Raw genomic sequence first — 27981 nt, 5'->3', positions numbered from 1 at the left:
CCTCAGAGGCTAGGAGAGTATTGGGGGAACTAGAGCGGTGTATTAGTGAGATGGAGGTAGAGATGGTGGGGCAAGGCAATGTAGGCCTCCAGGCTAATTTAGCTGAATTACGCAGGGACCTGGGCAGTTTTTTCCAGGTTAAAGCAAAGGGAGCACTTGTAAGAGCTAGATTCTCCATGCTCAAGGAGATGGATGCTCCCAGCTCCTTCTTCTTTGGTTTGGAAAGACAGAGCAGTGAAGCCAAGGGTATGCATTGTCTACGGCTGTCTGATGGGCGGGTGACCTCTGTGGTGGGTGAGATGCGGGAGCGGACTGTGGAGTTTTATACTGAATTGTATAGGGCAGAAGAGTGTGATCCTTTGTGTGCTCAGGTCTTGTTCACAGAACTCCCTAAACTCTCTCTGGCACAGAGGGACGATTTGGACGTTCCTCTGTTGTCCCATGAATTGGCAGAGGCCGTAACCCAGATGTCCCCCGGTCGTGCACCGGGTGTCGATGGACTCCCAGTGGAGTTTTATAAAAAATTCTGGGGAATAATTGGACAGGACTTCTTTTGCGTGTTGCGTGAATGCATCGGGGTAGGAGAGTTGCCGATGAGCTGCCGTCGGGCGGCTCTGACTCTCCTGCCCAAAAAAGGGGACTTGTGTGAACTTAAGAACTGGAGGCCTGTGGCATTGCTCTGTGCGGACTACAAGATATTTGCCAAGGTCCTCTCTAACAGACTGAAGTCCCACTTGGACTCGATAGTACATAAGGACCAAACATATTGTGTACCGGGACGCTCAATCACGGACAACCTGTTCTTAATTAGGGACATGTTGGACTTGTCGAGAGGTTCTAATGTGAACTTTGGACTGGTCTCTTTAGATCTAGAGAAGGCTTTTGACAGAGTGGACCATGAATATCTGTTTAATGTGATGTCTGTGTTTGGGTTTGGGAGGAGTTTTTTTGACCTGTGTGAAGCTGTTGTATGCTGGGGCATCATGTATGGTTAAGGTGGGAGGGGGGCTCAGTAGGCCAGTCTGGGTGAGACGGGGCATTAGACAAGGATGCCCTCTATCTGGGCAGTTATACACATTAGCCATTGAGCCTTTTTTAGGCCTGCTACGCAGGAGACTGCAGGGAGTGTGCTGGACAGGTATGGGTGTGGTGACAGGCATAGCAGTGTCAGCATATGCAGATGATGTCTCTGTGATGGTCAGGGATGGTCAAGATATGCAGGCACTGGAGACCAGTCTGAAGGTGTACGAGGGAGCTTCATCAGCTAAGGTAAACTGGGGCAAGAGCAAAGCTCTGTTATGTGGGGCATGGGGGGATAGGGCTCCTCCTCTGCTTCCAGGGGGTTTGCAGTGGGGTTGTGAAGGGCTTAAAGTGTTGGGGGTGTACCTGGGCTCGGAGAGGTGGGTCAGGAAGAACTGGGAGGGGCTGTCACAGGCAGTGGTGTCAAGACTGGCCAGGTGGAGGTGGCTCCTGTCCCAAGTGTCATATAGAGGGAGGGTGCTGATAATTAACAACCTGGTGGCATCCTCCCTGTGGCATAAACTGGCTGTCCTCAACCCCCCCGCCGGTCTGCTCGCAGACCTGCAACGCAAGCTGGTGGACTTCTTCTGGTCGGGCCATCACTGGCTGAGGGCGGCGGTGTTGTATATGACCGTCCACGAAGGAGGACAGGGCCTGGTGGAACTGGAGAGCAGGATGGCTGCTTTCCGGCTAAAGGCGGCACAGAGACTGCTGTACCATACTGATGTTGGCTGGAGGGAACCAGCATGCGCCTGCTGAGGAGAGCTGGAGATTTAGGGTTGGACCGGCAGCTGTTCCTCATGAAGCTGGAGAGGCTGAGTACAGCAGGTCTCTCCGATTTTTACTCTGCGGTGCTGAGGGCCTGGCAGCTGCTAAGGCACACACGAGAAGGGGGTGTGGAGCCTGGGCTGTGGGTGTGGGAGGAGCCTATCTTCCACAACCCAGCCATCCCTTTGAGATCGGTCCAGTCGGCCACCCTGCAGAGGCAACTGATGGCAGGGGGGTGTAAAAAGGCTGGGTGACTTGAGACTCCTGGGAGAGGAGGGGTGGAAAAGCCCGGAAGTCTTGGCACAGCAAACAGGAATAACGTCTCTTAGGCTGCTGGAGAGATTCCTGGAGGAGGTCCAGGAGGCACTGTCTGAGCCGGTAAGGGGGATGTTTGAGCAGCCAAAGGGAGAGGGGCCACCAATGTTTCCCGCCACTGCAGGTGACGGCAGAGACTGGAGACTGGCAAGGGGGTCTGGAGGACTTGTTAGATTTTAACACTCCGAGCCTGGGGGAGTTTGAAGGGGTGGGAGGTAAAGCCCTCTACAACCTCTGTGTTAAGGTGAGGAACATTAGGAGCCTAACAGGAGTGAAGGCACATCAGTGGCAGGGGGTATGTGGGGTGGAGAGTATGGTGGGTTTTAGATGGAGGGGGGCTCTACAAACCCCCCAGTACCAAAGAGGTCAGGGGACCTCCAGTGGAGGGTTCTACATGGAGCCCTGGCCACTAACAGCTGGTTGGCACGGGTTGAACCGGGAGTCGGGCAGGAGTGTCATTTCTGTAAAATGAAAGAAACTGTGATTCATGTGTTTTCTGTGTGCACCAGATTAATGCCATTAATGTCTCTGTTGGAATGTCTGTGTGAGAGGTTGGGGGTGGTCTTTACTGTTGGGGTGTTCATAATGGGATACAGGTATTCAAGTAAGGAGAAGGAAAAATGTGTTTTGTTGAATTTTCTGTTTGCTCAGGCAAAGTTAGCTATTTGGCTAACAAGGAGGAACAGGGTCAAAGGTGGGGGGATAACAGACCCTTTATTATTGTTTAATGGGATGGTCTCTGCGCGCCTTAGGGTTGAGTTTGAGTTCTATAAAATGATAAAAAGTGTGGAGATGTTTCAGGAGATATGGTGTGTTGGGGGGCTGTCTGTATAGCTGGGGAAGATGTTTTGGATATACGGTTGTAGGAGTGGGTATTGTCTTGAGTATTGTGATGTTGGCTTGTATCATGTGGTTGCTGGAAAGGCGAGTATGGTACATGTATGCATTACAGGATGTATTTTTGGTTTTATTTTTAAGGGGGAGGTTGGGTGGTGAGTTTTAAATGAAATGAGAATGTTTCAGTAAAGAAAGACAAAAAGTCAAAAAGTCTCTCTCTCTCTCTCTCTCTCTCTCTCTCTCTCTCTCTCTCTCTCTCTCTTTCTCTCTTTCTCTCTCTTTCTTTCTCTCTCTCTCTCTCTCTCTCTCTCTCTCTCTCTCTCTCTCTCTCTCTCTCTCTCTCTCTCTCTCTCTCTCTCTCTCTCTCTCTCTCTCTCTCTCTCTCTCTCTCTCTCTCTCTCTCTCTCTCTCTCTCTCTCTCTCTCTCTCTCTCTCTCTCTCTCTCTCTCTCTCTCTCTCTCTCTCTCTCCTGGCTAGTTATCTACTCGTATGGACCAGTGCACATTTCCTGTCACTCAAGATGACGTATCTTCCCAGATCTCTTAAAGTGGGTATCTACTTTCCAGGGGGTCCTATCTCTACGGTGTGGAGACAGCACCCCTCGTTGGTTTCCCAGATATGGGACGGGTTCGCAGGGGCCGGCATAGATCTTTACGCAGGGGTGCAGAAAACGTGGCGTCTGTTCTTCTCAATGAGGGATCTGGGCGCTCTGATGGGAACCGTTGCTTTGGCGTATCAGTGGCCTCAGACCCTGCTCTATGCGTTTCGTCCATCAGGAGACCCTGCTCTATGCGTTTCGTCCATCAGGAGACCCTGCTCTATGCGTTTCGTCCGTCAGGAGACCCTGCTCTATGCGTTTCGTCCGGTGGACCTGATTCAGGCCACCGTGTAGAGGGTCCATCAGGAGAGCGTGTTGTTGGAGGCTACACGTTGGCCCAGACAACACTGGTTCCCGGAGATCATCAGCCTGTTGGGGCAGGGACCCGTGGAGGGTTCCATGTTGTCGGGATCTATTGTCCCAGAAGAACAGGAAAGTTAGGCACCCATGACCGCAGATATGGGATCTGTGTGTTTGGCCCCTGAAAATGTTGCATTTGACGGCTAGGGGTTCACCCTCGAATGGGATTACGACTATACTGTCAACGCCTGCGCCCTCTACAAGGGCCGTTGTATACATATAAGTGGTACGCATTTTAGGGTTTTCAGAGGTCTTTGGTGGACATTTTGATGTTCTTGCAAGATATTTTGAGCAGGGCCTTTCTTTTTCCACATTGAAGGTTAAAATGGCAGCCATCTCGGCGTGTCACGTAGGCTCTCATCTGGTGGTGGGTCAGCTCAGACCAGTGTCAGGGGATCTCCATGTCAGTACACCCTTTCAGTTTGGAGTTCGTGCCTGGATAGAACCAAGGATAGTTTGTATCCAGATTTTTGTCTGTATTGCTAATCTAGCTTTGGGATAGGGTGCCTTCTAAGCAGCATCTTTCTCATTGGATTGTGGAGGTTATCTCCATGGTATATTGCAGCAAAGTACAAGGGTGGCTCACAGAACTAGGGGTATGTGGCTACTTAGGCATGGCGATTGGTGATATCTGTGCTGCAGCAAGTTGGGGTTCCTCACCTTTACCTTTGAGGTTTTATCACTTGGATGTAACTGTTGACAGGGTGGCTCCCAGTGTTCCTATGGCTGGGTCTAAGAGTGGGCTGCCTTGGAAATAACCGCTCCCAGTGTTCCTATGGCTGGGTCTAAGAGTGGGCTGCCTTGGAAATAACCGCTCCCAGTGTTCCTATGGCTGGGTCTAGGAGTGGGCTGCCTTGGAAATAACCGCTCCCAGTGTTCCTATGGCTGGCTCTAGGAGTGGGCTGCCTTGGAAATAACCGCTCACAGTGTTCCTATGGCTGGGTATAAGAGTGGGCTGCCTTGGAAATAACCGCTCCCAGTGTTCCTATGGCTGGGTCTAAGAGTGGGCTGCCTTGGAAATAACCGCTCCCAGTGTTCCTATGGCTGGGTCTAGGAGTGGGCTGCCTTGGATGTAACTGCTGCCAGTGGGGCTCCCAGTGTTCTTATGGCTGGGTCTAGGAGTGGGTGTTAGGCAGCGCGTAGGTAGCGAATTTATCTGGGTTACCACAGTTCCCTGTGGGTTTGGCTCCCTCGGGCTCCCGTGGTTCATTAAATCTGGTCGATGGTGTTCTGTCGTTTTGGACTTGTTGTTTTGGTGGTTCCTTGTGTGAGTTCTGACATTTCAGGCTCACAAGGTAAGTATTGTTCTTGTAACTGTGGGGTCTATGGACTTGGGCTGCAGTAGCAACATGTCAGTGTGCATAGCCAAGTTGCAGCAGGTTCTGGGTCCTTATATGGGGCTCAGACAGTTCAGGCTTCTCATGTGAGTATTAGGGGAAAAGGTGGCTTCTGTAAGCCCTTTTTGGAGCCGGTGAAACCTGTGTGTGCTTGGGGTGCTGTGGGCCTCCTAGTCTGGCACCCTCTGAGCCAGCTTGGGGCGTGATTGTATGTCCCCATAGTATGTTATACTGAGTGACCTACTAAAAGGGAACGTACAGTTCTGAATATTACTACTGTTCCCTGAAGGAGTATAACATATTTTGGTGCAGAGGATTTGGACTCGCTGAAGAACAGTACTGAATTGAGGAGATTAATGATTAATTAGTTCCTTCGTATTATAGCCAGGAAGGCGGGCCTTCCGAGGGCGGCTCCGCATCCAATTTCCTGTTGGGCGTGATTTCAGTTTTCTTCAGGTGAACATGATTGGTCGTTGACTCCCTATAGAATATTATAATTTGTTCCCTCCTTCAGGGAACAGTAGTTAACTGTACTTGTTTTCTTTGTTAGAGTGACTCTGTTTGATACACTGGTCTCAATGGGTTTCCCTGACTAAATAACAGTAAAATATACATTTAAAAAGGTCAAATGTAGTGCACTATATATGGAATAGGGCTCTGGTCTAAAGTAGTGCACTATATAGGGAATAGGGCTCTGGTCTAATGTAGTGCACTATATAGAGAATAGGGCTCTGGTCTAATGTATTGCACTATATAGAGAATAGGGCTCTGGTCTAAAGTAGTGCACTATATAGGGAATAGGGCTCTGGTCTAATATAGTGCACTATATAGAGAATAGGGCTCTGGTCTAATGTATTGCACTATATAGAGAATAGGGCTCTGGTCTAAAGTAGTGCACTAGATAGGGAATAGGGCTCTGGTCTAATGTAGTGCACTATATAGGGAATAGGGTGCCATTTGGGACTATTTGCTGCAGAGTTTGTCAGATAGGAAGAGTTTAGCCGTGATGATAAAGTCATGATGACAGAGGAAAAGTAAACAGTAGCTATAACAGCAGGCTCATGTTACAGTAACATTTCAACTCAGAGCCCAGACAGACAGACACAAAGCGGTTAACCTAACCTTCTCGGTACAAGGCCATTTTTAGACCCAGAGACCCAGGGGGGAAAAAGTCAGAGAAATATGTCTCCAGTCTACATCAACTCATGTATCAACATCACAAAGAATAGAGTGCATGGGCTACGTCTTTCTCTCTCTATTCTCTCTCTCTCTGTGTTCTCTCTCTGTGTGTGTTCTCTCTCTGTGTGTGTTCTCTCTCTGTGTGTGTTCTCTCTCTCTCTTGTTCTCTCTCTCGCTCTCTCTCTCTCTCTCGCTCTCTCTCTCTCTCTCTCGCTCTCTCTCTCTCTTGCTCTCTCTCCCTCTTGCTCTCTCTCTCTCTTGCTCTCTCTCTCTCTCTCTGTGTTCTCTCTCTCTCTGTGTTCTCTCTCTCTCTGTGTTCTCTCTCTCTCTGTGTTCTCTCTCTGTGTTCTCTCTCTCTCACAGTTCTCTCTCTCTCACAGTTCTCTCTCTCTCACAGTTCTCTCTCTCTGTTCTCTCTCTCTCTGTGTGTTCTCTCTCTGTGTTCTCTCTCTCTCTCTGTGCTCTCTCTCTGTGTGTTCTCTCTCTCTCTCTCTCTCTGTGTTCTCTCTCTGTCTGTGTTCTCTCTCTGTCTGTGTTCTCTCTCACAGTTATCTGTCTCTCACAGTTCTCTCTCTGTTCTCTCTCTCTGTTCTCTCTCTCTCCCTGTGCCATCTCTCACAGTTCTCTCTCTCTGTGCCATCTCTCTCACAGTTCTCTCTCTGTTCTCGCTCACAATCTCTCTTTCTCTGCTCTCTTCTCAGAGGACAACTTTATCTGCCTTAGAGAAAACACAGCCCGATGTCTGGGAGAGATACGGAGTTTGACACGGTGACGTTAGGGTACGGTACTGTTAGAGAAATGACCCTTGTGCTACAGGACACTACAGACACACACAGACCCTGTTCACTGTTACACGCCTGTTCAGCAGATACTGTTAAACACTAGTCAGATATAAGGGAGAAAACAAAAGCTGTGTTTCAGAAAGTGGACTATGACAGACTGATTGACAACATCCCTCTATCTTTCCATAGGCTAATGACAGTTCAACTGAAACAAACCACCTCTATACATACACACAGTGAGCTCCAACAGTACTGGGACAGTGACACATTATGTGTTGTTTTGTCTCTGTACTCCAGCACTTTGATTTAAAATTATACAATGACTATGAGTGCAGACTATCAGATTTAATTTGAGGGGATTTACATCCATACCGTTTAGAAATTACAGCACTTTTTTGGTACAACACTGATTCCCAAAAGTATTAGAGTAAATTAATTTTCTAAATTCAGGATACTTGTGCATCTAACTTGCTCACTCATCATTATTCACAAATCATTCAGAATATTCTGTAATCAAGGTAACATCCACATTAATGTAGAAGTGTTTAGAAACATATTCTATTCTTATTTACAATAAAAGTGACTCCAAAATGGGACAATACATTATTTATCATTCATTTCTATTGGGCACAAAGTCATCTGAAACACAACCAAAACAAACAGCAAATGGATCCACCAAGTTGGTAGAGTCACCAGCTAGATGTAGTCATTAGTGCTGTGAATATGGGACCAAATATTAAACTTTTGACTACTTTAATACGCATATATAGTCAGAGAGCCTTCAGAAAGTATTCACACATTTTGTCACACACCATACCCCATAATGTCAAAGTGGAATTACGTTTTTCAAAAATGTTAACAAATTAATAAAAAATGAAAAGCTGAAATGTCTTGAGTCAATAAGTATTCAACCCCTTTGTTATTACAAGCCTGAATAAGTTCAGGAGTAAAAATGTGCTTTAACAAGTCACATGGACTCACTGTGTGTGCAATAATAGTGTTTAACATGATTTTGTTAATGACCTCATCTCTGTACCCCACACGTACAATTATCTGTAAGGTCCGTCAGTCAAACAGTGAATTTCAAACACAGATTCAACCATAAAGACCAGGGAGGTTTTCCAATGTCTCGCAAAGAAGGGCACCTATTGGTAGATGGGTAAAAAAAAAAGCAGGACATTGAATATCCCTTTGAGCATGGTGGTTATTAATTACACTGTGGATGGTGTATCAATACACCCAGTCACTACAAAGATACAGGCGTCCTTCCTAACTCAGTTGCCGGAGAGGAAGGAAACCGCTCAGGGATTTCACCATGAGGTCAATGGTGACTTTAAAACAGTTACAGAGTTGAATGGCTGTGGTAGGAGAAAACAGAGGATGGATCAACAACATTGTAGTTACTCCACAATACTAACCTAACTGACAGAGTGACAAGAAGGAAGCCTGTACAGAATACACATATTCCAAAACATTCATCCTGTTTGCAACAAGGAACTAAAGTAATACTGCAAAATATGTGTCAAAGCAATTTACTTCATGTCCTGAATACAAAGTGTTATGTTTGGGGCAAATCCAACTCAACATCACTGAGTACAACTCTTCATATTTTCAAGCATGGTGGTGGCTGCATCATGTTATGGGTATGCTTGTCATTGGCAAGAACTGGGGAGTTTTTCAGGATAAAAAGAAAACGAAATAAAGCTAAGCACAGGAAAAATAATCCTACAGGAAAACCTGGTTCAGTCTGCTTTCCACCAGACACTGGGAGATGAATTCACCTTTCAGCAGAACAACAATAACCTACAACACAAGGACAAATCTACACTGGAGATTAATTCACCTTTCAGCAGGACAATAACCTAAAACACAAGGCCAAATCTACACTGGAGATGAATTCACCTTTCAGCAGGACAATAACCTAAAACACAAGGCCAAATCTACACTGGAGATGAATTCACCTTTCAGCAGGACAATAACCTACAACACACTGGAGTTGCTTACCAAGAAACAATGAATGTTCCTGAGTGGCCGAGTTACAGTTTTGACTTAAATCGGCTTGAAAATCTATGGCAAGACCTGAAAATGGTTGCCTAGCAATGATCAACAACAAATTTGACAGAGCTTGAAGACCTTTGAAAAGAATCAAATGTGCAAATATTGTACAATCCAGGTGTGAAAAGCTCTTAGAGACTTACCCAGAAAGACTCACATCTGCAATCACTGCCAAAGGTGGTTCTAACATGTATTGACAGGGGGTTTGAATACTTAGAGACTGCTCTGAAGTAGACACACATACAGCAACACACACACTTCCAAACAGAGGCCCCTTTCCTGTCACACTGGCCTGGTATTTCCTGGCCCTGCCCTGCCCGGCGAAGCCTCGTCACGTCAGCCTGCTAACATTCACCTAAACCCTCCTCTCCACCATGCCTGTCTCAGGCTACAGCTCAACATCCACCGCATTAAAACTATAACAAGCATAACACAACAATCAGAACAGAACACATGCTAACAGAACACTGGACATTCCTAAAGAACACTGGACATTCCTAAAGAACACTGGACATTCCTAAAGAACACTGGACATTCCTAAAGAACACTGGACATTAGGTCAGTAACCAAAGTATAAGGGCACAAGTCGAGACACCTGGAGGTGGGTGGAGACAATCACAAAGACAGGGGAAGCAGATCAAGGTGAGACACCTGGAGGTGGGTGGAGACAATCACAAAGACAGGGGAAACTGATCAAGGTGAGACACCTGGAGGTGGGTGGAGACAATCACAAAGACAGGGGAAACTGATCAAGGTGAGACACCTGGAGGTGGGTGGAGACAATCACAAAGACAGGGGAAACTGATCAGGTGAGACACCTGGAGGTGGGTGGAGACAATCACAAAGACAGGGGAAACAGATCAAGGTGAGACACCTGGAGGTGGGTGGAGACAATCACAAAGACAGGGGAAACTGATCAAGGTGAGACACCTGGAGGTGGGTGGAGACAATCACAAAGACAGGGGAAACTGATCAAGGTGAGACACCTGGAGGTGGGTGGAGACAATCACAAAGACAGGGGAAACTGATCAAGGTGAGACAAAGGGTTTCTGAATCAAATCCCCCAGCCAATAAGGTGAAAACCTGTGGTTCTGAGCAATGCAGTTACGCCAAACAACAACTGCTCCCTGGTAGATGTAGAGCCATGTTCTCAACTAGCTTACCTGATTTGGTTGTCATGGAGGACTGATTGGGCTCATTGTTTCAAAACATGGTTGAAAAAGAAATGCTGCTCTCATTTAATGGCTTTGAGCACTACCTGGCATCTGCTACAGGCCTGTTGCATCCGCTACAGGCCTATTGTATCTACTACAGGCCTATTGCATCTGCTACAGGCCTATTGCATCTGCTACAGGCCTATTGCATCCGCTACAGGCCTATTGTTTACGTTTTTGTTGGTGACACTTTGATATCTTCGTCATTCCCAGCTGTTTAAATCTATCAGTTTGAAAACGTGTCTGTTAAGCCTATGGACATTAGATTGAGCAATAAAAGCCCAAAGGTGGTCTTAAATGAAACTATTTGTTGACAGTTTGGAGCACAACACCATGGAGGAGGTTAGAAGGGAGGAACTCCCTCAACATTTCATTCAATAGGCTGGGATCAAGAGCACATCTTTCACTGGCTGTCCACTGGTCGCAAAAACAATGATTGATAGGCAGCTTAAATGTATTCAATTCAACCATTATTGAGTTAAAATACATACAGACAGACAGACAATTTGTGAACAGCCATCCACAACAACCGCAATCGATAAGGCGCAAATAGCTAAATGAGAGACAAGCAGTGTGATTCACATCAGTGGGCTATGTAGATATCAATAATTAGCAGTGGTGTGTATTCATGGATGCCAGGCTTCCTAAAATATTTGACCAACAAAAAACACACACATATACACATATATATATATATATAATATATATAAATAAATATAGTGCCATCAGAAAGTATTCAGACCCCTTGACTTTTTCCACATTTTGTTTCGTTACAGCCTTAATCTAAAATGGATTAAAAAATAAAAAACTCATCAATCTACACACAATAGCCCATAATGACATCACAACACCCCATAATGACAAAGCAAAAAACATTTTTTTGAAATGTTAGCAAAGTTATTAAAAATTAAAAATCCCTTATTTACATACTTATTCAGACCCTTTGCTATGAGACTCAAAATTGCGCTCAGGTGCATCCTGTCTCCATTGATCACAGGGCGATCATCGTCCAGGTTAGGGTAGGCCGTCATTGTATATAAGAATTTGTTCTTAACTGACTAGTTAAATAACGGTAAAATATAATCGAAATAAATCATCCTTCAGATGTTTCTGCAACTTGATTGGAGTCCACCTGTGGTAAATTAAATCGATTGGACAGGCACACACCTGTCTATACAAGGTCCCAAAGTTGACAGTGAATGTCAAAGCAAAAACCAAGCCATGAAGTCAAAGGAATTGTCCGTAGAGCTCCGAGACAGGACTGTGTCGAGGCACAGATCTGGGGAAGGGTACCAAAACATTTCGGCAGCATTGAAGGTCCCCAAGAACACAGTGGCCTCCATTAGTACTAGTACTGGATAATACTAGTACATACTACTAGACTAGCCTAGTAGGCTAACATTAACATACTACTAGACTAGCCTAGTAGGCTAACATTAACATACTACTAGACTAGCCTAGTAGGCTAACATTAACATACTACTAGACTAGCCTAGTAGGCTAACATTAACATACTACTAGACTAGCCTAGTAGGCTAACATTAACATACTACTAGAGTAGCCTAGTAGGCTAACATTAACATACTACTAGACTAGCCTAGTAGGCTAACATTAACTAGCTAGCGAACTTAGCTGGGTCGTTGTTGTCCATGCCAGGAAGCTAGGCTAGCAAGCGTTTCAGCTAGGTAGCTGATGAAAATAACAACTAAACATGTACTGTATGACAAAGACATAGACCATTTTTAACAACATGAAAGAGAGGAGGATGGCATCGGTGTCTAGCAGTAGGGTGAGGTAACAAATGCTTGTTTTACTTGTGCACACATGCAAGCACACACACACACAAAAATCAGTACCACCTGATATTTAGCAACATTGATTGGACTAAATTGTTTTTAGTATCTTTAAGTTTGTTTTCAGTATATTAAACTGAGCATATATAGCCTTGTTGATTTGATGATTAAATGTTGAAATGGCGCTGGATTAGCGGAGGCAGCTCCTGATGTCTTTGTGCTGATGTAACTCTGTGGTTCCAAATCACTAGCTGTTTACTAAACTGTTAAACATTAACTGGACCACGCAGCAGGTCAGAAAACGGTTATGTGCAATATTTGCTTTGTGGACTTCCCCCCCAGACAGATGTTGCTCGCTGGTTTTGTGATGAAACAAAACACTCTGTGTGGTTGAATGTATTCTGCCACTGTGTGTCTTTTTGTTGTCAAGGCCTTACTGTATAACACAGTGGTGTATGAACCGATGGGTTATAGAGAAAACAACGCAATTATCACAACATACACTACAAAAGTATGTGGACAGCGCTTCAAATTAGTGGATTCTATTTCAGCCACACCCGTTGCTGACAGGTGTAGAAAATCGAGCACACAGCCATGCAATCTCCATAGACAAACATTGGCAGTAGAATGGCCTTACTGAAGTGCTCAGTGACTTTCAACGTGTCACCGTCATAGGATGCCACCTTTCCAACAAGTCAGTTGGTCAAATATCTGCATTGTTAAAGCTGCTCTGGTCAACTATAAGTGATGTTATTGTGAAGTGGAAACCACACAAGCTCAAAGAATGGTACCGCTGAAGTGCTGAAGCCCGTAACTCATAAAAATCATCTGTCCTCGGTTGCAACACTCACTACCGAGGTCCAAACTGCCTCTGGAAGCAACGTCAGCACGAGAACTGTTTGTCGGGAGCTTCATGAAATGGGTTTCCATGGCCGAGCAGCTGCACACAAGCCGAAGATCACCATGCTCAATGCCAAGCGTCGGCTGGAGTGGTGTAAAGCTCACCGCCGTTAGACTCTGGAGAAGTGGAAACGTGTTCTCTAGAGTGATGAATCACGCTTCACCATCTGGCAGTCCGACAGACGAATCTGGGTTTGGCGGATGCCAGGAGTACACTACCTGCCCGAATGCATAGTGCCAACTGTAAAGTTTGGTGGAGGAGGAATAATAATCTGGGGCTGTTTTTCATGGATCGTGCCCCTTAGTTCCAGTGAAGGGAAATCTTAACATTACAGGATACAATCGCATTCTAGACGATTCTGTGCTCCAACTTCGTGGCAACAGTTTGGGGAAGTCCCTTTCCTGTTTCAGCATGATAATGCCCCTGTGCCCCAAGCGAGGTCCATACAGAAATGGTTTGTTGAGATCGGTGTGGAAGAACTTGACAGGCCTGCACAGAGCCCTGACCTCAACCCCATCGAACACCTTTGGGATGAATTGGAACGCCCTGGGTCTGAACCTCGCCCTGTGCAACTGGGTCCTGGAATTCCTGATGGACCACCCCCAGGTGGTGAAGGTAGGAAACAACACCTCCACTTCACTGATCGTCAACACTGGGGCCCCACAAGGATGCGTGCTCAGCCCCCTCCTGTACCCCCTGTTCACCCACAACTGCATGGCCACTCACCCCTCCAACTCAATCATCAAGTTTGCAGACAACCCAACAGTGGTAGGCCTGACTACCAACAATGACAAGACAGGGTACAGGGAGGAGGTGAGGGCCCTGGCGGAGTGGTGCCAGGAAACCTCTCCCTCAACATCAACAAAACAAAGGAGCTGATCGTGGACTTCAGGAAACAGCAGAGAGAACACCCCCGTATCCACATTGAAGGGACCTCAGTGGACAAGGTGGAAAGCTTCAAGTTCCTCTGCGTGCACATCACTGCGGATCAGGAATGGTCCACCCAGACAGACAGTGTGGTGAAGAAGGCGCAACAGCGCACAATCGAGAGCATCCTGTCGGGCTGTATCACCGCCTGTTACGGCAAATGCACCGCCCGCAACCGCAGGGCTTATATCTCAAGGCCATCAGACTGTTAAATAGCCATCACTATCCGGCTTCCACCCGGTTACACAACCCTTACCGAGGCTGCTGCCTTATATACATAGACTTGTAATCACTAGTCACTTTAATAATGTTAAAATAATGTTATAATACTACTTTACAAAAGCTGATGACATCCAGGTACTTTCCTCAGGTGCTGGAGTTGTAGGCAAACAGAAAGGAAAACGCTGTACACTACTGCTCATGCTCCCAGATGATATTTATTTACAACAACGTTTCCACCCTTTAGGTCTTCATCAGGGATCCACATCCCAGGTGGGGGTGGAAGGTCCTATATATAGAGGCAGTACTCAGTGACATCACTTCCTGAAACAGGAGGTAACAAAATGTATAACATAGTTTCACAATATTAACATTCAATGTATCAAAATATATGAATACTGCTTTACTCATCTCATATGTATATACTGTATTCTATTCTACTGTATTTTAGTCTATGCCACTCATCATTTCTCATCCTAATATTTAGATATTCCTTAATTCCATTCTTTTACTTTAGATTGTGTGTATTGTTGTGAAAATGCAGTAATATCTAATATTTAGATATTACTGCACTGTTACTGCATTATTACTGCACAGCTAGAAACCCAAGCGTTTCGCTTCACCAGCGATAACTGCTAAACATGTTTATGTGACAAATACAATTTGATTTGAAGCAGGACTTTCATTCCAGAATAGCAGTTTGACAGGTGTAATTTTCTGCCATTTCTTGGGGATTAATTATTAACCAGTGGAAGCAATTAAAACCACTGTTCTGAACTAATATGTATACCAAATCTTTTAGGCCTTTTGGCAAACTCCAAGCGGCCTGTCATGTTCCTTTTACTGAGGGGTGGCTTCCGGTTGTCCTTCTGGAAGGTTCTACCATCTCCACAGAGGAACTCTGGAGCTCTGTCAGAGTGACCATCAGGTTCTTGGTCACCTCCCTCACCAATGCCCTTCGCCCCCGATTGCTCAGTTTGACTGGGCGGCCAGCTCTAGGAAGAGTCTTGGTGGTTCCAAACTTCTTCCATTTAATAATGATGGAGGCCACTGTGTTCTTAGGGACCTTCAATGCTGCACAAATGTTTTGGTACCCTTCCCAAGATCTGTGCCTCAACACAATCCTGTCTCGAAGCTCTACGGACAATTCCTTTGACTTCATGGACTGGTTTTTGCTCTGACATGCCCTGTCAACTGTGGGATCTTATATAGACAGGTGTGTGCCTTTCCAAATCATGCCTAATCAATTGAATTTACCAAAGGTTGACTCCAATCAAGTGGTAGACACATCTCAAGGTTGATCATTGGAAACTCAATTCCAAACAGGCCCCCATTAACATCGACAGGGCTGAAGTTGAGTGGGTCGAGAGTTTCAAGTTCCTTGGTTTCCAAATCACCAACAAACTATCAAGGTCCAAACACACCAAGACAGTTGTGAAGAGGGCACGACAACACCTTTTCCCCCTCAGGCGACTTAAAAGATTTGGCATGGGTCCCCAGATCCTTAAAATGTTCTACAGCTGCACCGTCGAGAGCATCCTGACCGGTTGATTCACCGCCTGGTATGGCAACTGCAGAGGGTAGTGCGTAAGGCCCAATACATCACTGGGGCAAAGCTTCCTGACATCCAGGACCTATATACTAGGCAGTGTCAAAGGAAGGCCCAAAAAATGGTCAAAGACTCCAGTCACCCAAGTCACAGACTGTTCTCTCTGCTACCACACGGCAAGCGGTACTGAAACGCCATGTCTAAGACCAAAAGGGTCCTTAACAGCTTCTACCCTCAAGCCATAAGACTGCTGAACAATTAATCAAATGGCCACCCGGACTATTACATTAAACCCCTTTTGTTTTTACACTGCTGCTACTTGCTATTTATTATCTATGCATAGTCATTTCACCTACATATACAAATTACCTCAACTAACCTGTGCTAACAGCACATTGACTAACCTATACATACAGTTGAAGTCAGAAGTTTACATACACTTAGGTTGGAGTCATTAAAACTCGTTTTTCAACCACTCCACAAACGTCTTGATAACAAACGATAGTTTTGGCAAGTCGGTTAGGACATCTACTGTGTGCATGACACAAGTCATTTTTCCAACAATTGTTCACAGACAGATAATTTCACTTATAATTCACTGTATCACAATTCTAGCGGGTCAGAAGTTTACATACACTAAGTTGACTGTGCCTTTAAACAGCTTGGACAATTCCAGAAAATTATGTCATGGCTTTAGAAGCTTCTGATAGGCTAATTGACATCATTTGAGTCAATTGGAGGTGTACCTGTGGATGTATTTCAAGGCCTACCTTTAAACTCAGTGCCTCTTTGCTTGACATCATGGGGAAAATCAACAGAAATCATTCCCAAAAAATTGTAGACCTCCACAAGTCTGGTTCATCCTTGGGAGGCAATTTCCAAACACCTGAAGGTACCACGTTCATCTGTACAAACACTAGTACGCAAGTATAAACACCATGGGACCACGCAGCCGTCATACCGCTCAGGAAGGAGACGTGTTCTGTCTCCTAGAGATGAACTTACTTTGGTGCGAAAAGTGTAAATCAATCCCAGAACAACAGCAAAGGACCTTGTGAAGATGCTGGAGGAAACAGGTACAAAAGTATCTATATCCACAGTAAAACGAATCCTATATCGACATAACCTGAAAGGCCCCTCAGCAAGGAAGAAGCCACTGCTCCAAAACTGCCATAGAATAGCCAGACTACGGTTTGCAACTGCACATGGGGACAAATGTCGTACTTTTTGGAGAAATGTCGTCTGGTCTGATTAAACAAAAATATAACTGTTTGGCAATAATGACCATCGTTATGTTTGGAGGAAAAAGGGGGAAGCTTGCAACCTGAAGAACACCATCCCAACCGTGAAGCACGGGGGTGGCAGCATCATGTTGTGGGGGTGCTTTTGCTGCAGGAGGGACTGGTGCACTTCACAAAATAGCTGGCATCATGAGAAGGAAAATTATGTGGATATGTTGAAGCAACATCTCAAGACATCAGTCAGGAAGTTAAAGCTTGGTCACAAATGGGTCTTCCAAATGGACAATGACCCCAAGCATACTTCCAAAGTTGTGGCAAAATGACTTAAGGACTAAAAGAGTGGTCATCACAAAGCCCTGACCTCTATCCTATAGAACATTTGTGGGCAGAACTGAAAAAGTGTGTGCGAGCAAGGAGGCCTACAAACCTGACTCAGTTCCACCAGCTCTGTCAGGGGGAATGGGCCAAAATTCACCCAACTTATTGTGGGAAGCTTGTGGGAGGCTACCTGAAACATTTGACCCAAGTTAAACAATCTAAAGGCAATGCTACCAAATGCTAATTGAGTGTATGTAAACTTCTGACCCACTGGGATTGTGATGAAAGAAATTAAAGCTGAAATAAATCATTCTCTCTACTATTACTCTGACATGTCACATTCTTAAAATAAAGTGGTGATCTTAACTGACCTAAGACATGGGAATTTGTACTAGGATTAAATGTCAGGAATTGTGAAAGATTTTGTTTAAATGTATTTGGCTAAAGTGTATGTAAACTTCCCACTTCAACTGTAGCCTTGTTATTGTGTTACTTTTTATTTTAATTTTCTACTATTTCTTAAACTGCATCGTTGGTTAAGGGCTTGTAAGCATTTCACAGTACGGTCTACACCTGTTATATTCGGCGTATGTGACTAATAAAATTGGATTTTGATTTGACTTACCCTACACACAGACTATATATTAGGGCTCTGTGACTGACTGATTAGTTGACCGTTTAGTCGTTAGGCTGTTGGTCGATTGTTTTAGTTGAGCAATGTATTTGCTTCCATTTCAGTAAACTAATCCATTGCGGAGGCCAAGACTAAAAACAAATGAATGCTTGATATGAAAATGTGGTCGGAGGCTCCATGTGGAGGGTGTGACGCAGAGGCCAAATGGAGCTCTGTACCGCATCGCCATGTTGTAACAATGTGGAAGGCTCTGTATAGCTCCACATTGACATGATTGGTTGAAGGTAGGTGGGGGCTGATCATCCTGTATAAACACAAACTCACTTCCTTGACAACAGCTCTGTACTGCCCCCTCCTGAGATGTGTGCAAACCTGGTGGCCAATTACAAGAAAGGGTTTTGCCACTAAGTACTAAGTCATGTTTTGCAGAGGGGTCAAATACTTATTTCCCTCATTAAAATACAAATCAATTTATAACATTTTTGACATGCGTTTTTCTGGATTTTTTGGTTGTTATTCTGTCTCTCACTGTTCAAATAAACCTACCATTAAAATTATAGACTGATAATTTGGGAAAACATACAAAATCAGCAGGGGATCAAATACTTTTTTCCCTCAATGTATATACATTTCCCAGTGCATTCAGAACCCTTGACTTTTTCCACATTTTGTTATGGTATAGCACAATACCCCATAATGACAAAGAGAAAATAGGTTTTTAGAAATGTTTGCAAATGTCTTAAAAATAAAAAACAAAAATATCTTATTTACATAAGTATTCAGGCCCTTTCATATGAGACTAAATTGAGCTCAGGTGCATCCTGTTTCCATGTATCATCCTTCAGATGTTTCTATAACTTGATTGGAGTCCACCTGTGGTAAATTCAATTGATTGGACATGATTTGGAAAGGCACACACCTGTCTATATAAGATCCCACAGTTGACAGTGCATGTCAGAGCAAAAACCAAGCCATGAGGTCGAAGGAATTGTCCTTAGAGCTCCGAGACAGGATTGTGTCGAGGCACAGATCTGGGGAAGGGTACCAAAAAATGTCTGCATCATTGAAGGTCCCCAAGAACACAGTGGCCTCCATCATTCTTAAATGGAAGAAGTTTGGAACCACCAAGACTCTTCCTAGAGCTGGCCGCCCGGCCAAACTGAGCAATCGGGGGGAGAAGGGCCTTGGTCAGGGAGGTGACCAAGAACCCGACGGTCACTCTGACAGAGCTCTAGAGTTCCTCGAGAAGGACAACCTTCCAGAGGGACAACCATCTCTGCAGCTCTACACCAATCATGCCTTTATAGTAGAGTGGCCAGACGGAAGGCACTCCTCAGTAAAAGGCACATGACAGCCCGCTTGGAGTTTGCCAAAAGGCACCTAAAGACTCTTTACCCTGCCTTCATTTACATATCTACCTCAAATACCTTATTACAATCACCACATTCTTATTGGCAGACTCAACAGCCTTGGTTTCTCAAATGATTGCCTCGCCTGGTTCACCAACTACTTCTCAGATAGAGTTCAGTGTGTCAAATCGGAGGGCCTGTTGTCAGAACCTCTGGCAGTCTCTATGGGGGTGCCACGGGGTTCAATTCTCGGGCCAACTCTCTTGGTACTGGTACTCTCTTGGTACTGGTACTCCCTGTATATAGCTCCACATTGATCTGGTACTGGTACTCCCTGTATATAGCTCCACATTGATCTGGTACTGGTACTTCCTGTATATAGCTCCACATTGATCTGGTACTGGTACTTCCTGTATATAGCTCCACATTGATCTGGTACTTCCTGTATATAGCTCCACATTGATCTGGTACTGGTACTCCCAGTATATAGCTCCACATTGATCTGGTACTGGTACTCCCTGTATATAGCTCCATATTGATCTGGTACTGGTACTTCCTGTATATAGTTCCACATTAATCTGGTACTCCCTGTATATAGCTCCACATTGATCTGGTACTCCCTGTATATAGTTCCACATTGATCTGGTAGTGGTACTCCCTGTATATAGCTCCACATTGATCTGGTACTGGTGCTCCCTGTATATAGCTTCACATTGATCTGGTACTCCCTATATATAGCTCCACATTGATCTGGTACTCCCTGTATATAGCTCCTCATTGATCTGGTACTCCCTGTATATAGCTCCACATTGATCTGGTACTTCCTGTATATAGCTCCACATTGATCTGGTACTGGTACTCTCTGTATATACAGTTGAAGTCGGAAGTTTTTGGTCTAAATGCAAAGTCTTATGTTTGGGGAAAATCCAACACAACACATCACTGGTTGCCTCTTTATTGTCAAGCATGGTGGTGGCTGCACCATGTTATGGGTATGCTTGACATCATCAAAATAGGGGAGTTTTTCAGGATAAAAAGAAACGGAATATATTTATACAAAAAAAGATATATATATATATATATATAATATAAAATATAAATGGAATAGAGTTAAGCACAGGCAAAATCCTAGAGGAAAACCTGGTTCAGTCTGCTTTCCACCAGACAGTGGGATATAAATTCACCTTTCAACAGGACAATAACCTATAACACAATGCCAAATCTACACTGTTTGTTAGTGGCCTAGTTACAGTTTTGACTTAAATCTGCATTAAATCCTATGGAAAGATTTGAAAATTGCTGTGTAGCCATGACCCCCAACACCTTGACAGAGCTTGAAGAATTTTGACGAGAATAACAGGCAAATATTGTACAATCCAGGTGTGCGGAGCTCTTAGAGACTAAGCCAAGAAGACTCACAGCTGTAATCGCTGCCAAAGGTGCTTCCAACATGTTCTAGCACATTGTTGAGGAAAAACTCATTCTAAGTGTCACATAAACTCCCTCTTCGGCCTCTAGGTCATCGGGCTGCTGATTATCCCGCACACCTGTGACCATCGTCTCGCGCACCTGCGCCTCATGACACTCACCTGGACTCCATCACCTCCTTGATTATCTATCTGTCACTCCCCTTGGTTCTTTCCACAGGTGTTATTGACTCACAACGCACCAACATGTTTTCATGTCGGTGAGTTGTTGTTTCATTTGTTTATTAAAACACTCACTCCCTGAACTTGCTTCCCGACTCTCAGCTCACTCGTTACAGAATAACACCTCACCTAAGGGAAGCATCAGGGAGTGTTTTTTTTATTTTATTTTTTGTGTCTGAGTAAAAGATGTCGGATCCGGGAACCGCTACAGGCACTCATGCCTCCGCCGGATCGCCGGGCTCCCCTGCCTCCGCCGGTCTGTCAGGTTCCCGCGCCCCAGCTGACTCGACAGGTTCCCGCGCCCCAGCCGGTCTGTCAGGTTCCCGCGCCCCAGCTGGTGTGATAGTATCCTGCGCATCAGCAGGGGTGACCAGTCCGCTCCTGATCCACGGGTTCATCCCCTCTGACGGCGTCCTGCGGCTGGAGCCATACGTTGGGGAGGGGGTACTGTCACGTATACTCTCTCTCCGGCCTCTAGGTCATCAGGCTGCTGATTATCCTGCACACCTGTCACCAGCACCTCATGACTCACCTGGACTCCATCACCTCCTTGATTATCTATCTGTCACTCCCCTTGGTTCTTTCCTCAGGTGTTATTGACTCTGTTTTCATGTCGGTGCGTTGTTTGTGTTACATGTTAATTGTTTCATTTACTTATTAAAACACTCCCTGAACTTGCTTCCCGACTCTCAGCTCACTCCTCACACCAAGGATCAGGCAGAGCTAATTTTCCAGTTAATAAGAGGTTTATTAGAGCATTTGCAAGGAAGCTTACCCTCCGGATGAAACCAGAGAGCAAAACTGAAAGATCAAACACTCCACCAACACAAAGAGCTGTTTACCCCTGCTAGGGGGAGGCAAGCAAACCAAAGAGATAATTAGCTCTACTCCCTTAAAGCATTGACCAAACAAGCACAGATTCTAACCAGGTCTTCACAGCCTATGTCTCTCAGATAGGCAGGATCAGATCTTTAGAGCCTAAACAGACAGGACAAGAATTCAACCTGGCTTTTAGTGCCCAGAGATAAGGACCAATCACAAATCACTCTTTTGTGGGGTGTACAAAGAGGTTACTGGACAACTGTGGAAAATAACCCGTGACTGTGGAAAATGACCCGTGACTGTGGGAAATGACCCGTGACTGTGGAAAAGCTATATAAACTGTAAAGCAGCAGAGGAGGGTGAAAGGAGAGGGAAAGAGGAGCTACTGGACAGAGAGATGCTCCCCAAAACATACCACCAGACACAGACACAGGCACGCACGCACACGCACACGCACACACACACTTGACTGACCAATAATCTCCAAGGTTTCCAAGGTTTCCTGCTCCATGGGTTGTTCGTATACACACCTAAGGAGGGAGGAGAACCTTTAAAATAGGCCTGCTGCCACTCTCACATGCACATACATTTTCTTAAATAAACTCTTTTTGAATCGAAATCTTAATTCAACCAAGCAGGTGGTCAACATCAGAAGATAAACCTGCATAGTGAGTCACCTGACTGGTTAATCTGAGTAGAAGGGCTTAAAAAGGAAAGTTCATTATTGTATCAGTTAGCGGGTGACATATGGGAGAAAAGCTAACATGGCAGTCAGAGGCTTTAGGTAACTGCCATTTTACCAGCAAAACAACGTATGGCTGACCGAGTCATAATAAAGCGGCCATTTTGAAGTGGTTTGCCACTAAAACGTTTAACCGTATGTAGCCATAAAAACATCGGTGAACTAGACCACTTTAGCTGATCAGGGACATTTATAGACATTGTCTAAGCAAACCGTTTCAAACCTGTTGCATAATTTAAAAAAGGTAAATAGAGCAAAGTAATCAACTGTAGCTGAATAAATGTTTGCCAATATTTAAACCTACAGTATATGCATGTAGCCTCGGTCCAAATGTACTTCCACTTCAAAATAGACTCAAACTAAGAGTCCTGGTTAAATATACCAGCATGGCAGGTCACATTTCAGAGCTAATTATAATATTTCAAAGATGAAGGAGCTTTCAGTTGCACTAAGTTCTAGAACGAGTCATATAAACTAGATTAGGGGAACATTCTCGAGGGAATGCGTAAACTACCCAGCTAGCACATTTGGTTCCTTGGAAGTCGTGGTAAAATATGTTTTTGGTTGAACATAGAGCTCCACAGTGGAGGTATCATAATACCCATAAAACCTAGTGGTTAAAACAGGGAAATGGTTTCATTTGTTTTCCACCATACATTTTTCCCCATAGGGAGAAAAACTTAAAATAAGGGCTGTGTTTCGTATAGGCTTACCATGGCATGATGTTTTAATAACCATGTAAATATCTCTCAGACAAGGTGACTTTGATCAATATATTCGTCTCTATTTACTCTCAGATTCGAGAATGCAAATTAGCATCAAAGTAGACATCATGCAAAACTACAAATCCCAGCACGCTCCTGAACGTCATCTCTAGCTGACCCCTTGGCTAACAGGTATTGTGTCAATTTCAGACTTACACAAGACAGTTCACAGAATAAACATTTCTAAAAACGTAGCCAATTTATTCATTACTACATTTAGTTAACATTAAATAGTTAATCCAGAGATTCTTACCTTTGTCTCGATTTGGCAGTCTCATCCAGAGCATCATGGCATTTGTAGTTCTTTATGATAGCCACATTAGCATTTCATTTTTGGGGGGTAAATACGGGAGAATTAATTGATAAAAGTCACCTTGTCCTACAGAGATTTACAAGATCACCAAAACGTTACACCAGGATAAGCTTACATGAAACGCAGCCCTTATTTTAAGTGGAAAAAATATTGGAACCATTTCTCTGTTTGACTGCTAGGTTTTATGGGTATTATGACTCATACTGTGGTACTCTATTGGTTGTGGGAATGAAGCCAATGTTTTTTAAACGTTCTGAGAACAGAAGTGAACATTTGGCTCTGTCTGGGAACATTTATTTTAAGGTTGCAGGGAGGTTCTGAGAATGCTTCACTCCGGTTCCTTGAAAAAGTTTTCCTGGGAGGTTTCTATTTACACTCTGAGATTGAAATTATAAGTTATTTGGAGGTTTTTCAATAACTTCCTTAAAATGTCCAATAATGTTTCAATAAGACTTTTAATAACACTGCTAGAATATTTTGAGTTTAACTCAAAGCACAGATATGAATTTCCATGTGTCCTTTCCTTAAGCATTAATCATGCAAACACATTTATTTTATACTGTGACACGGCATCAGTGAGATTCTAACGTATAACCGTGTGTTCTTTATCCATGGAATTAGTCCAATGCGGCACCAGGATGGACCTAGCATGCCATGTTTTTTTCCTAATACAAAGCTGTTCATTTTAGTCTACTAAAACAGACCCCATTTAAAAGGAAACAAGCGCTCATTATGATCAAGTGTGACCAATTAGAGGAGAGAGTTTTGTTGATGCGGAGAACGGAATGTATGTTTTTAAATAACATTCTTAGAATGTTCTCTAGAATATTCTTAGAATGTTACTAAAGTTCTTGTGTTTTTATTGAAAGTTTTCTTAACGTTCTCTGAACAAATTGAGAACATGACTTTAAATAGAACCATGAGGAAACCTGTAGGAAACGTTATGCTGCAAGTACTGAAATTCCCACAGAAGAACGTTGTTTCTTAACGTTCTCTGAACTATTGGAGAACATTCCCAACGTCAAATCAATTGGAGAACGTTCCAAGAACATTACCAAATGTTTTATTAAATGTAACCACGTTTGAACTTTTAGGAAATGTTCTGTTAATGTAATGAAATACTTAGAAAAGAAATGTTCCTTAAATGTGCTGAGAATGTTTCAAAGCCAAGCAACAGGAAGTTGTGGGAAGGTTGTATGCAGAAAAACCATAGGACAACCACACTCTCACCAAGCTGTAATAAACCTGTGGTTCTCAGAAAGTTGTGCTTGCTGGGTAAGGAGAATAGGTGGGGTACTCTTTGCCTGGTTAAGTCAGTGTGCACCCTCTGCAAAATACAGCAGACAGATCTTTTTTATAAATAATTATGATAAAACGTGGGCTTAAAAATGAAGTTTAGTCATTCATTTAACATATAAACATTATGTGCTAGCTGGTTAACTGCCTTTGCACTCTTGCAAGAGTCCGATATGTACTTACAAAGTTAGATACTACTAACAAACATGACAAATTCAGTCAACCATCAAAACAATACTCTTATCAAATGTTACGTTTCTAACTGAACACTGAGCTCCTCCTACCTGCAAGTCTCATTCTGCCTCTCTCCTCTCCCACAGACAGACAGCATGCAGGTAGCAGCTGTAGCAGTAACACTGTGTACTATAGCCTATGAGCCTGGCCTCCCCAGCCTAGCAGAACAGCCCGGGGGGTTACAGCTAAGATTAGACAGCTAATACCTTAGATCACAGCTCTATTCCTATTAGAGGAAACAGCGTTTAGCCCGTGACCCCTGGGCCATAGCCAAGCCTCCAGACCCCTCACCAGGCCCCTAACCAAGCCTCCAGACCCCTCACCAAGCCTCCAGACCCCTCACCAAGCCCCTAGCCAAGCCTCCCGACCCCTCACCAAGCCCCTCACCAAGCCTCCAGACCCCTCACCAAGCCCCTAGCCAAGCCTCCAGACCCCTCATCAAGCCTCCAGACCCCTCACCAAGCCCCTAGCCAAGCCTCCAGACCCCTCACCAAGCCCCTAGCCAAGCCTCCAGACCCCTCACCAAGCCCTAACCAAGTCTCCAGACCCCTCACCAGGCCCCTAACCAAGCCTCCAGACCCCTCACCAAGCCCCTAACCAAGCCTCCAGACCCATAACCAAGCCTCCAGACCCCTCACCAAGCCCCTAACCAAGCCTCCAGACCCCTAACCAAGTCTCCCGACCCCTCACCAAGCCCCTAGCCAAGCCTCCAGACCCCTAACCAAGTCTCCAGACGCCTCACCAAGCCACTAACCAAGCCTCCAGACCCCTCACCAAGCCCCTAGCCAAGCCTCCAGACCCCTCACCAAGCCCCTAGCCAAGCCTCCAGACCCCTCACCAAGCCTCCAGACCCCTCACCAAGCCCCTAACCAAGCCTCCAGACCCCTCACCAAGCCCCTAGCCAAGCCTCCAGACCCCTCACCAAGCCCCCTAGCCAAGCCTCCAGACCCCTCACCAAGCCCCTCACCAAGCCTCCAGACCCCTCACCAAGCCCCAAGCCAAGCCTCTAGACCCCTCACCAAGCCCCTAGCCAAGCCTCCAGACCCCTCACCAAGCCCCTAACCAAGCCTCCAGACCCCTCACCAAGCCTCCAGACCCCTCACCAAGCCCCTCACCAAGCCTCCAGACCCCTCACCAAGCCCCTAGCCAAGCCTCCAGACCCCTCACCAAGCCCCTAGCCAAGCCTCCAGACCCCTCACCAAGCCCCTAACCAAGCCTCCAGACCCCTCACCAAGCCTCCAGACCCCTCACCAAGCCCATAACCAAGCCTCCAGACCCCTCACCAAGCCCCTAGCCAAGCCTCCAGACCCCTCACCAAGCCCCTAGCCAAGCCTCCAGACCCCTCACCAAGCCTCCAGACCCCTCACCAAGCCCCTAGCCAAGCCTCTAGACCCCTCACCAAGCCCCTAGCCAAGCCTCCAGACCCCTCACCAAGGCCTAACCAAGTCTCCAGACCCCTCACCAGGCCTCCAGACCCCTCACCAAGCCCCTAACCAAGCCTCCAGACAACTAACGAAGCCTCCAGACCCCTAACCAAGTCTCCCGACCCCTCACCAAGCCCCTAACCAAGCCTCCAGACCCCTAACCAAGTCTCCAGACGCCTCACCAAGCCACTAACCAAGCCTCCAGACCCCTCACCAAGCCCCTAGCCAAGCCTCCAGACCCCTCACCAAGCCCCTAGCCAAGCCTCCAGACCCCTCACCCAGCCCCTAACCAAGCCTCCAGACCCCTCACCAAGCCTCCAGACCCCTCACCAAGCCCATAACCAAGCCTCCAGACCCCTCACCAAGCCCCTAGCCAAGCCACCAGACCCCTCACCAAGCCCCTGACCAAGCCTCCAGACCCCTCACCAAGCCTCCAGACCCCTCACCAAGCCCATAACCAAGCCTCCAGACCCCTCACCAAGCCCCTAACCAAGCCTCCAGACCCCTCACCAAGCCACTAGCCAAGCCTCCAGACCCCTCACCAAGCCCCTAGCCAAGCCTCCAGACCCCTCACCAAGCCCCTAGCCAAGCCTCCAGACCCCTCACCAAGCCCCTAGCCAAGCCTCCAGACCCCTCAACAAGCCCTAGCCAAGCCTCCAGACCCCTCACCAAGCCCCTCACCAAGCCTCCAGACCCCTCACCAAGCCCCTAGCCAAGCCTCTAGACCCCTCACCAAGCCCCTAGCCAAGCCTCCAGACCCCTCACCAAGCCCTAACCAAGTCTCCAGACCCCTCACCAGGCCTCCAGACCCCTCACCAAGCCCCTAACCAAGCCTCCAGACAACTAACCAAGCCTCCAGACCCCTAACCAAGTCTCCCGACCCCTCACCAAGCCCCTAACCAAGCCTCCAGACCCCTAACCAAGTCTCCAGACGCCTCACCAAGCCACTAACCAAGCCTCCAGACCCCTCACCAAGCCCCTAACCAAGCCTCCAGACCCATCACCAAGCCACTAGCCAAGCCTCCAGACCCCTAGCCAAGCCTCCAGACCCCTCACCAAGCCCCTAGCCAAGCCTCCAGACCCCTCACCAAGCCCCTAGCCAAGCCTCCAGACCCCTCACCAAGCCCCTAACCAAACCTCCAGACCCCTCACCAAGCCACTAGCCAGGCCTCCAGACCCCTAGCCAAGCCTCCAGACCCCTCACCTAGCCCCTAGCCAAGCCTCCTGACCCCTCACCAGGCCTCCTGACCCCTCACCAGGCCTCCAGACCCCTCACCAAGCTCCTAGCCAAGCCTCCAGACCCCTCACCAAGCCCCTAGCCAAGCCTCCAGACCCCTCACC

The 27981-nt window shown here is 46.0% G+C and overlaps 2 protein-coding genes across 2 annotated transcripts in view; one reads left to right on the top strand and one right to left on the bottom strand.

Moving 5' to 3' along the window:
* The window catches only part of kank1a (KN motif and ankyrin repeat domains 1a), a 205278-nt gene that overhangs the window by 116245 nt on the left and 61052 nt on the right, over nucleotides 1-27981 (bottom strand).
* On the top strand, nucleotides 21232-26278 carry LOC123727157 (extensin-like). The gene is made up of 3 exons (XM_045695263.1): nucleotides 21232-21382; nucleotides 25596-25753; nucleotides 25982-26278. Exons 1-3 carry the CDS (start codon nucleotides 21232-21234, stop codon nucleotides 26276-26278), a joined length of 606 nt encoding a protein of 201 aa, XP_045551219.1.

The sequence above is a fragment of the Salmo salar genome, chromosome ssa15, assembly GCF_905237065.1.
Source record: "Salmo salar chromosome ssa15, Ssal_v3.1, whole genome shotgun sequence".
Classification (NCBI taxonomy): domain Eukaryota; kingdom Metazoa; phylum Chordata; class Actinopteri; order Salmoniformes; family Salmonidae; genus Salmo; species Salmo salar.
The sequence above is the reverse complement of the archived record's forward strand: the minus strand, read 5'-3'. Positions and strand labels throughout refer to the sequence as shown.

What these genes read in the sequence shown, in the direction of transcription:
- LOC123727157 (XM_045695263.1), top strand. Translation starts at nt 21,232, where the DNA reads ATGTCGGATCCGGGAACCGCTACAGGCACTCATGCCTCCGCCGGATCG. An exon ending in AGGTTCCCGCGCCCCAGCTG is followed by an intron (nt 21,383 to 25,595) that starts GTGTGATAGTAT and finishes CCCCTCACCAAG; the next exon opens with CCCCTCACCAAGCCTCCAGA. An exon ending in CCTCACCAAGCCCTAACCAA is followed by an intron (nt 25,754 to 25,981) that starts GTCTCCAGACCC and finishes CCAAGCCTCCAG; the next exon opens with ACCCCTCACCAAGCCCCTAG.